Below are 11,490 nucleotides of genomic sequence, written 5' to 3' on the forward strand. Positions count from 1 at the left end.
CACCTCACCGGGGAAGGCAGAGCTTTTAAAGGAGCTACAGCTTAGGTGTGAAGCTGTATCACACAGGAATTGTGGATGTTTTAAAGGAGCACAGCAGCGCTATATATATATATATATATATATATATATATAAATTATGCTGTTCATAATGCTTTTAACTCCCCAATTTAGGAGTCTGTGACCCAGGGCAGAATCAACCAAGTGGGATACTATGTCCTAAAATGCAGGACACTCTCTACCACACATCAGATCACTATGTGCTGTAGGGCTTGCTTGCATCCAGTCCCTGTCATGTCAGACATCCCTCTGTTGCCTTCAGGAGTTCAGCAGCTGCAGCAGGGTGTGGTCAGCAGATCCCTCATGGATCCCATCCCTCAGTGGATGCTGCATTGAGGCAGATTTTGCTGTTTGCCTCAAGTGCTGCTGAGCAGCTGCTGTACCAGCTGGGAAGGGAGACAGCTCGGTGCACTCACAGCAGCACCAGCATGCTGCACTAAAGGACCAGGACAGAGATAGAGAGCGTTGCTGTTTTATTTCAATTTAGGTATGTGACACACTTTGCAACCTAGGCCTGACAAGGGAATGATGCCATGTGCTGTTTTCCTGCACAGTAACTAACCCCTGCCTATGCCTGAGCTCCAGCTGGTGCCAGAGCAAGTAATTCACATTCCTCACTCTTAATCCCACTGTCCGTGCACAATGCAAAACTGGTGTGCCTTATAAACCAACATGCATAAGAAGCTGTCCTAATAAAAGTTCTGTATGTTTATGTTATACTCATATTTATGTACATTCATATCAGACACATCATCATCCCTCTTTACAGGAAAAAAATATCTGCACAGCTCTATAAATAGCAGTTAGTCTTTGCTATCTCAGTGTTCTTCTTGTTTTTCTCTTACCTCAAAGTCAATCACCACAGGATTGTCCTTTGTTGACTCCAACCAGTCTGTGAAGACTCTGTGTCCTGGAAAAGCCCCCTTTTTCTCCCATGCCAGAGCTGCTGCATACTCTGACCTGCCACCTTTCACCAGGGAAATTGATCGCTCAGCTGACTCCAAAATGGAACCTGAAAGATGATTTCATTACAGAATTTTCAGACAAAGTCTTCCAAAGACAGCATGTGTGACAACACAACTATAAGAAAAAGTATAAGAGGATATTAAAGAATGTACTAAGATTAATTTTCTGAAATTGTCCTTGAAAAGATGAAGTCAAAGCTCAGAAGAGCAATCCCTGCCTGCTATAACAGAAGCCTGTGATAATATTCCAAATGAAAGTGTTTGAGACCTGAACCATGGGGATATCCAGAGTGTAAGACAGTAGTGGAAAATGCAGAGGATGCAGCAGCCTCCTCTAGAGCACACAGCATAGTAGGAGGATACCTCTAGAACACACTGCATGGTTGGTTTAGTCCTGGCTGCAAACATCCAAGTAAGATACAAATCAATTACTGAGGACAAAAACATGGTGGAAGTGATGAAATTCCTATCCTTAGTGATACAGAACATGACTCTTGCCATCCTCATGGAAAATGCACCAGCCTTCTGCAGTTTCTGACACATTTCTGGCACCCCAGTACCTAAATGTCTGCTTGGCATGAGGAAGGTGGGAAGGAAAAGTCAGGGAGTGTGTTATTGCAGCCCAACTCTCTCAATGAGCTCTGAGCAACCCTTAAAGATCAGGGGGTGAGTCATAGACACAAATTTTTAGCTTTGCTCATTTTTCAGTTCAGCATTCTTGGCCCAGGACCTAGGGTGAGGGGTAGCGTTTGGCAGATCTGTGACCAGCTAGAGAGCCAGTGACACCAGATCCCCAGTGATGGCACTCCAGAGCAGAGAAATAACACACCTACATCATAATTTCTTTTGCAAATGAGAATATGTTTTCAGTGCTTGTGTCAGAGCCAGACAACGAAACACTGGCTGCTCTGACAGTGGTAGAAGAGCATTTGTTGTTCAACAAAACTGAGGGTCACTTGGGGCAGCTAAGGGAAATTATATCTCTCCGGGTAAGTAACAGGACATGGCCCTTTTCTCATCATGGTCACCTTCATGTGTCACAGTCATCCTGTTTGTGGTGCATCTGGTACTGACTTTCTTTTTCTTCCTGAAGAACACACGCCGCGTTGTTTCTGTTCGGACACACTCTGTTGATTCCTCAACTGACAGGCCTAGAAACACCACAGAGCAGCATCTTTATCAGCACAACCATGATACATGGCAGGCACCATGCCCAGGCTCCCACACTGAGGTGAGCCAGCAGCTTCCCAAGCTTCACTGCCCCACGTGCAGTGTTGGACAGAGGCGTGCTTCAGCTGCCCTCCCATGCCCATACAAGCTGCAGCAGTGCCATTAATGATCATAGCTTTTAACTTTAGGTTTCTATTTTTGTGGTGTTGTCTTTTGATTTTGAGAGTCTAGCAGTCATGGGAAAATGTTAAAGTAATTTCTAATCCAAACCATCAACGTTGTTGACTGCATCCCAAAAAGTACCCCTTATACGTCTCAGACCTCAGTCCTATAATATAGGAACAACTGGAACAACTTTTCCTGGTAGCACCTGGTCTTGGTCTGAAGGTCTTAAGTAGTTTCACTGAACACAGCGACATTTACCAAATAAGGAATCTCCTGAACTTTTCAAATACAGTGTAGAGCAAAAGTTTCTTCTTGCTCTATATGTAAGCAATGTGAGTAATTAATGAGTCTGTGAAAGTCTGAAGAATTTTTTGCTGTTGGAGAACTTACTCTGTGGTGTAAGATCTAAAAACAGCGATAAGAAAAACTGTTAAACAAATAATGATATTTTCTTGTTAAAGATTACATACCCGAGTTCTGCAGTTCCTCCGAGCTATACTGGTAAAGAATATCATAGGAACCACCCATCTTCCCAGAGGTGTAGTAATGAGTGCCAAATTCATCAAATATTCTGCTGTATAAAGCATAGTTGTACTCCAGGGGCAGATGGTTAAGTGCTTTTAGAAAGACATCTGATAGCTGCAGATCTGACTGTTTCATTGTGAAGTTTGCAACAGAAATTACTTTATGGACTCTAATAAAGTTGGAATTCTAGAAATAAGAAAAGGGGAGTCAGCACCTTCAGAGGGAGGTGAGTGCAGAAACTAGAGAAGCCAAGATTATTAATATCTTATTTATACATATTTTAACATATAGGTCTGAATGAGAAGTCCCAAAGCACAGGAATATTCCTCTCTCCTTTTAAGTGATCAATATAGCCTTCTTTTTTCACTATTTAAGGAAGTGTTGCAAATTTACTTGTAGACACAAGCACACCTCTACCTACAAACACTCACTAATACAATTTATGGAGACAGAGATAAAAATAGAGGCTTCCTGTCTGATACAATAGATAACACAAGGAAGACCCAAGGTAATAATCCTGCTGTGGATTTATTAAGAAAGGATTTTAAACCATGTCATCTTTAGCCAACACCAGACTAAGTTATTGGTGGGTTTCTCTGATTTCACAGAATCATGGAATGGTTTTGATTGGAAGGGGCCTTAAAGACCATCTAGGTTCAACAGCACTGCTGTGGGCAGAACCAACTTCCACTGGACCAGGTTGCTCCAAGCCCCATCAAACCCAGCTTTGAACACTCCCAGGGATGGGGGATCAGCTTGTCTAGGAAACCTGTTCCTGCACCTCACCACCTTCCAGGACAACAATGCTGAAAACCAATGTGTACCCAGAATAACATTTCTGTTGAAAGTTTAACCTAAATTAACATTTTCATAATTATCTCTGGTCTGAGCTTAAGCCAATAAGAAGCCACTGTTCCCCCAAAATAAACTTGCCAATTGTGCAAGAGACCTGCCTGATGTGTGTATAGGGGATGAAAGTGCACTGGTTTCCAGCAGCTGGAACTTCAGGATAGTTGCATTTAAACTAGAAGCAATGGACTGTTCAAGCAATCAAGTTACTTAACCATTAGGACAAGTGAGAAAGGCCTGCAGCAAACTTCCATCATAGGAAATCTTAAGACTAATATTTCCACAGAAGTTTCACTGTAATTGCATTAGAACTCCTGGGTTTCCAAAGGCCTTATTTTCATTCAGTCCTGTGGCCTTTCCCATGCAGAAATGCAAAAATTAGCCCATCATTTACTGCCATTAAGTTATAAAAATACATAATCTTTTACCGTACTAGTATTCATTTGCTTTGAAGGCACAGAATCTTATGGGAAAAATGTTATCTGTTCTGAGAAACTTTTTCTGTGGGTGTGTTATTTCTGAGATTATCTTTATGACTAAAATGCATCTTGGCATTTGAGACTCCAACATGAGACTTCAATATGCAAGTCAATTACCAAATAAAAAAATAATGTAGATTCATACCCAGTACATGCATATGTATAACATTCTTGAGTGCACATCCTTTATTTTTTTGAGTTGTCTGCTGCTGTTAGGTATTATGCTCTCTTAATCTATAATTAGGATAGGGGAAGGAGTGGTTTACCCAATATGATAATGTCAAATCTATGCTTTTTAAAAATGGAATAAGCCTATGTTTTCGGTACTAAGTGCATTACAAAAGGTATGTTACAACCCGGAACACATTGTAATATCAGAAGAGGATTTTTTCAATAGCTAATTCTAGTGGGCCAATGTCTTGATAGGGAAAGTAGCCTTTGGCAGCTCAGTTCTGAAATGAGCAGACACAAATCAACTGAAAGAAACTGAAGGCAATATTGAATTACCTTTTCATATGAGGCTTCAATAGCTTTCTTGAAGGAGGAAGACGATGTTACCTGGACCCGTGTCTTTTTTGAGAATAAAAATGGGATTCCAGAAGAATGTTTACCACTATGAGTGGATGAACCACTGTAAGAAGCGACGTGACTCAGGGGAGTTAAATCTTTGTAGAAATCTGATGTTACATCATCCTCTTCATCGGTTACCTGGAAATTCAGTAAAGTAAAATGCATTTGCATAAATTATAATATGAAACAGAAAACTATTAAGCAAAGAATTCTTGATTTTTTGATGTTTTTTAATGGAAAAAATAAGGCTTGATTATTTGAGATGTGAAAGTAAGCTACACAAAAGAGACTGAGAAAGGCTAAGAGGCAAAATGAATACAAGCTAAGAACCAGACTTACTAATAGTTGTTTATACAACAACCACAAAAAGCATGTAGCACTTTCTTCTAAAGCTTCTCACCCCTGGGCCCTAAACCTTAAGAATATTTTTCAACAAGTTCCAACACACTTTTAAAAGAATTCCAGACATACATGTTGTGTCCACATCATGACTACTTCCCAGCCCCTTGGCTTCTATATTGTACACGACAGAATTTGGTGCTTCCTGACCTTTCTTCTCAATATCCAGCTAGAAGAATGAATAGGGTTCCACAGGAGAGTCTCAGAGTATGCTTGGACTGTTAGTACTATACTGCATGATGGATTGAAGGCAGACGAAGAGCAATTGTGAGCAAACCTGCTGATCGAGTTGGTAAACCTCCAGTGGTGGTGTTGAGCAAAGCACCAAGACAAAATCAGCATCAGATCAGAAATTACTTATTTCCCAAAATCTGGGAAAATCCTTGTGTGCTTTTGAAAAATTAGATTTTTTTCCCCTCTTCTAGACCTGTTTGCTTAATAGGGCTGCTAAGGATTTTGGGAAATGAGGTGGCCCATTCTCCCCTCACCTTCTAGTTTTCAAGAAATCCTATGCTTTTGCAGGAAAATAGACTGGAGTTCCAAGAAGGCCCAATCCAGTGACCCTTCTATATGAGAAACTGCTCTAAATGTTAAAAGGTAAAGATGCACTCCTAAAGGTGAGTTTCACAAACCACTGACAGTTCTGCAAATGGACATCAGTAACTTAATGAACTTTACTGCCTATAGACCTGGGCAAACCAAAGGTTGGTTTTCCCGTCTGAATATTTCTGCAGACAGTAATTTTTCACTATTGTTGATAAATCCTACACGTCATGGCCAATTCAATTGCACTTTCTGTGAAATGTAGCAGGGCGTCCTTTTTTCAGTTGCCTCTGTAACGTAATCCTAAAATCTCACAACACCTGTGGCAAAAATAATCAGTTTTCATCCATTAGTTGGGCTTTTTTTACATCCTGTATTTTTTTTTCCCCAATGCAGCATCTACTGGCTTCAAACAGGGCCTGCTCATATGTACACAGCCAGATGTTGTGCCCCAACCACAGTATTCAAAGCATTTTCTGAATGCTAGTGTCCATAAAAGAGGTATTAGTGGTTCCTAGATTTTTTATTAGAAGGTTCCAGGTTCATTTTGGTCATTCCCCATTTGGTCCTGCAAGCCTCCTCTCCAGGCTGTGTGTATTTTGCCCTCCTGCTTTCCAGGCTCAGTGCCTGCCTCCTTTCCTTGCTGCACTGTGGAGGGGCTGAGCAGGGAACAGGCAGGACTGAGGGGCTGAAATGGCTCAGGAAGGACCTGGATCCCAAGGCTGCCGGTGACAGGAAGGAAGATGGAGTCAGTAGCTGCAGACAATGGCTCTTCAGGTACACAGAGGTGGTGCTGGACTAAGCTTTGGAGTTAAACCTCTGCCTAGATGATGTCTGGCTAGGAGAAGACCCTTGGTACCAAGTTGGAACTAAATAAGGTTGCAGCCACTGGAAGCAGGAGAAGCTCAAATCAATCATATTGACTCTGATACATGGTGCATTGAGTTAACACAGATCTGAAAACCATGAGTGGAGTGTGAGCGTTTATCCCCTTTCCACACATCAACTGAAGCATGTCCAAGCCTCACCAGATTGAGAAGTTTTGTTCTAAAACATACAGTACTACCTAAGACTAATTTGGACTGTGATCACAGCAAGAGTTTTACAGCTGGGAGCTGCTGCTTGAGAGTACCTGAAAGCTGACAGCCTCCAGATTCGCAGGGACACGGTACAACTTCCTTGTCTCATTGCGCTTCACCGTTGTGCATCGCCCTCCATTGAATGAGTTGCCAAGAACTTCCCCTCGGCTCTCTCCTGCGAAAATGTGAAATCTAAAAAAAAATTTATTTCCAGAGATTAAGCTATTCCAGAAAAATATATGGACGTGAAACTTTTCATGCTATACAGCTGCAGTGAGTATTGTAGATACGATTGAGAGCATGAGCATCTGGGTCTTGTTACTGCTTTGAAAGGAATTACAAGAACTTCTCATTCACACTGAATTCACCAGAAAAATGCAGTATCATCAATCCAGTTTCCTACTTTCCAGCCGTGCCTAACCTTACTGATAACCCTAAAGTCAGCATAAGGCAGTCAGTCTTAAGTGGGAGCCTGAAAATGTTCTAGGAAAATGAACTACTGGTTCTCTATTTCTACCATAAGTGATGTTACTGGACCACACTGAGTTCAAAATTCAATTAAAAAATGCAAGTCTGCTAGGGACAAGCATCCCATGTTTAGGCTTTATACTGCTTTAATTAATAGTGTGCAAGTAGTTGGTATCCTGTGTCTGTCACACAGACCAACAACATCTGTAGAGGAGCACCCTCAAAATCTCTGAAGCACTTGGCGTGATGTACAGGTAGGTAATTCCATGAGCTGGAAGTTGCCCATACATGCTCTGGTTGCTGTAGGACAAAACAAATCACTTGGGGACAGTGTTCTTTGACATCTCTTCATTTGGTCTACCAGCAGTGCAGAGCAGGACTGGAAGATGCAGCAGGCCAGTCCTAGTCTAATTTTTTGGTTGTATTTTTATAATTTCTTGCCAGTTTTAATTTGAGAGATTATATGCTTTAATGAATGCTCTCACATGCTTACTGGGAATTATTTTGTTCATGTAAATTAGTGAGGTAACAACTAAAGCTTACAAAAAGATTAGCAGAATTGGCTTACCCACTGCCTATTAATTGCACACCTGGGATGCTCTCATACTTTCGGTTACACACAGTCTTTTTCCTTCCACAGTTTCTTTCATCAGAGTTGTCCCCACAGTCATTTTCTCCATTACATTCTAGTGTTTTTGAAATACAACGACCTGCACCAGAGAAAGAGCAGCAGCAGCAAAGGTTCATCATGTCTAAATGCAGAAAAGGGCAATCTTGTCTTTTTCCCTTGCAAAGGTGTAAGCTTGCCATAGATGTTAACACTAAATTAGTATAAAGCCAGGATTATCCCAATTAAGAAATTATTATTTCAATTCTGTGAGTTTTGCCTTGTTTCAAAGCTGCAAAGGCTTAATTTTAATTTTGGCAAAAGGATATGTGGATAAAATTATTTCGTTTAATCAGGTATATTTAAATTGAAGCAAACAAGAAATAGCCACAAGCCTAATAAAAATAGTGAGAATTTATGTTCAGACAAACTCTGCAGTTATATTTGTATATGAAAAATTTGTACAAAGAAATATAATTGGAACAGTACTACTGTCCAGTTATCATGAGCATAGTGACACCCCTGACTAGGGACTACATTTTAATTACTTACAGAAGAAACTGAAAAGATAAGCTGTTACTAACACATATAAAATCCTCACATAAGCTTTTCTCCCTGGTCCATTTTCCCTGGAATTTATGCACACAATGTATGAATGTCTTTTGCCTCACTACCTAAAATTTGACTGAATGGTAATACTGCAGTTACGCAATGGGGATTATCATTACCACTCTCACACCGAAACTTATTCTTGCAGTCAACTTCCACTGTGTTGCAGAGCTTGGCTGGGAAACATGGACGGGAATCCACCAGTGGCTCGGTGCAGTCCTGGCCCCCAAACTGGGATGGTCGCAGGAGTGGCCGGGTACGGAACTGAAAGGCAGAGGAAACAAGCCCAGGGCTGTTTCTGTGAGCTGTTTGTAGCTAAGTCCCACCCCAGGCAGAGCCACACACATCTGTACTGCTTAAGCTTTATCAGAGCCACAGCCCTGAAGGAAATAATCACTCATTCTGGTTCTTCCATTCTACTGCGCCATCATCCCAGGTGAGGCAGGCAGGGAACTGGTGTCCAAGAGCCTCATTAGTCTCGATGGAGCACAAATTATTCAACCGCAGACTACTTGGTCTACGCCACAAAGGAATCAGAAATTCCATCCCTGTGTCTTCAAGATATACAGTAGGAAATTATGTGAGAACAGGCTTACAGAGATTTTTCCTGTTCTTTACCATCTCTGTTGAATTAGAAATACCCTGACAGTGACAACCCAGCTGGCTTGACTCCCACATGTGGGACCGCTTGTCTGAGGAGAACTGGATGACTTGAAAGGGCAAAAAAGCTTTTCTTGAAAGTTTCTGGGAGCTCATTGAGTTTTCTTTCCCTGACACAGCACCCTTAACACAAAACAGTAAAATTGGAGGGTGGTAGACAAACCACTTCAGATATATTTTCCACTCCACTTCACAGGACTTCTGGTGAGACCTGTCTGCATGTGCCTGAACAGTTTCTCCTCTAAGAATTTTTCCCACTGGAAAAGTACAGTCTCTTGCAGACTTCCCTCCCTGTAGACAGACCCTGGAGACAAACAGAGCAGGAAGATTCTAGTGAAAATCAGTAACCAAGTGACTCTGAGGGGAGAGTGCAAAGAGAAACACCAGAAAGTTTTCAAGCTTGTGAGAACCATTCCTTACACTTCATATTAGTTCCATAACATCACTTGTATAATTTGTCAGAGCTTCCACTTCTTTATCCCTCCCCATCAATGAGAACTTGCTACACTAAGAGTCTTCACTCTTACACTGTAAGCCAGGTCCTCCATTCTCCTGGTTATTCCTATTTATAAATGACACAAGCAATGATCTTTATAGTTTGTAGGGGAAAACCGACCACAGTCCACAAAAGCCCCTTTTTGTTTTAACAAGCATATATGTTGCATCTATACTTAAAACTAGCAAAAATTAATACATTTATATGGATTGAAATCAGTCCAGTTGAGAGGAACACTCCCTTTCACATCTTAAAGTTTTCTGTCTCCCAGTTTCTCATTGATTCTCCATCCTACTTACAACCCCACAGGCTGGTTCACCTCTCACACATAGAACTGCTTTTTTGTGCCTTTCTCACCCTATTTGGGCATCAGAAACTTAGATATTTACATAAAGATATGATGTCTGGCAGATTATTCAGGGTTGGTTTTCAGGCATGGATTTCTGAAACCAAGGGGTATATGCAGAAAGGGGTTTTAAGACTCATGGGCTGTGTCTGTACAGAACCTCAGAGCTGCTCTCATGGTCAGCTTCAAAGCTCATGTCCACCAGCCATACAATTACCCCACACAATCAGCTGTCACTTCCCGCTATCCTCTACAACCTTACATTTGACAGGCCTTGGTTTGTTTAGGTCAAGTACACTTTAACCTCTCTACTGCCTCACCTAAAGGTGTACCATAGTCAACAGAGAAAAGCCAAAGAGGAAAAACTCCATCCTGGGTGTTTGTCCCACAGATATTAGCACATCTACTTGTGGAGGTGGGGGGGATTTGTACATGCTATGAAGGTTCAGGGAATGGTGCTCTGTGTTTATTTACAGCAATCTCAAACTGATCCTGACAATCAGTGTAAGATACAGCCTGAGAATTTCTAGCCAATAGCACTTAGGATTTGTTGACGCTTTTCAAGAGATTATTTGATTCTATTTCTCTTGTCTTTAGAACATACAGAATGTTATGGATAAGCAAAGATTCTGTGACTGTCTCCTGCTTAAGCCTACATGAACACTTTACAGTTTAGTTGATTCTTTATGTGAAAAATTCACCTTTAACTATGGCAGTGGAAACTTTGAAGCAAGTTTATGATAAGCATCACAAGCAGTCTCATAAATGGATTTATTCTACCAAAAACCCTTTCTGGTTTGATCTATTTATTTAAACTTGTTCTCTCCAGCTCCTACTGTATAATTCATAACCAATTTCCCTTGATAACTTAAACTCTCATTTTCCAGATTAATTGCTGTAAAGTTGAAACAAAGAGATATCCTTAGCATAATTTCTTGCATTTAGCCCATATAATGCGTTTTCTACCTACTTGTTTTTTAACACATGGGTCACATTCTGACCAAGGGCCAAAGTCTCCAAGCTGACAGTTGACAGGACATGTCTGCTGGTTACATGCGCGAGATTCTTGCTTTGTGCACAGCTGGTCACAGAAGTTTTGGCTATAATATTCATCCATTCTTATTTGCCTAAAAAAAGTAAAAAAAATATGCTAAGAAAGAATAGACAGACTGTAGGTGCTCTCTACTTGTGGGTGAAGGCTGACAAAATTGTTTGAACCCAGCTAAGAAACCCTGAGAGATAATATGCATTTGCAGAACATTGATTACAAGAAAAATCCAAATATGCCTTAAGTTAAAAGAGCAATTCTTTTTGATTATTGTCACTTCAGATGTCCCTGAGGATAGCTACAGACAGAGCCAGGAGGAAAAGAGGGGATTTCTCGCAAGTTTAGGCTATACCACAGTGCTGCATCAAATTTGATGGTGCTGAATCTTTATTTGACATCATCTGTTGTCATAAAACTGATGGAGCAGGGAGGAGACTTGGAGCTCATTCATGCTG

At 41.0% G+C, this 11,490-nt stretch overlaps 1 protein-coding gene across 1 annotated transcript in view; it reads right to left on the reverse strand.

The window, feature by feature from the left end:
• Positions 1 to 11,490, reverse strand: part of C6 (complement C6) — a 22,336-nt gene that overhangs the window by 8,973 nt on the left and 1,873 nt on the right. The window contains exons 3-10 of the mRNA XM_005426093.2: positions 10,958 to 11,114; positions 8,605 to 8,749; positions 7,838 to 7,979; positions 6,855 to 6,993; positions 4,718 to 4,918; positions 2,828 to 3,068; positions 2,051 to 2,173; positions 903 to 1,069 (exon numbers count right to left, since the gene is read on the reverse strand). Of these exons, the coding sequence (XP_005426150.1) occupies positions 903 to 1,069; positions 2,051 to 2,173; positions 2,828 to 3,068; positions 4,718 to 4,918; positions 6,855 to 6,993; positions 7,838 to 7,979; positions 8,605 to 8,749; positions 10,958 to 11,114 (1,315 nt within the window). The remainder of the gene's footprint in view (positions 1 to 902; positions 1,070 to 2,050; positions 2,174 to 2,827; positions 3,069 to 4,717; positions 4,919 to 6,854; positions 6,994 to 7,837; positions 7,980 to 8,604; positions 8,750 to 10,957; positions 11,115 to 11,490) is intronic.

The sequence above is a fragment of the Geospiza fortis genome, unplaced genomic scaffold, assembly GCF_000277835.1.
Source record: "Geospiza fortis unplaced genomic scaffold, GeoFor_1.0 scaffold163, whole genome shotgun sequence".
Taxonomy (NCBI): domain Eukaryota; kingdom Metazoa; phylum Chordata; class Aves; order Passeriformes; family Thraupidae; genus Geospiza; species Geospiza fortis.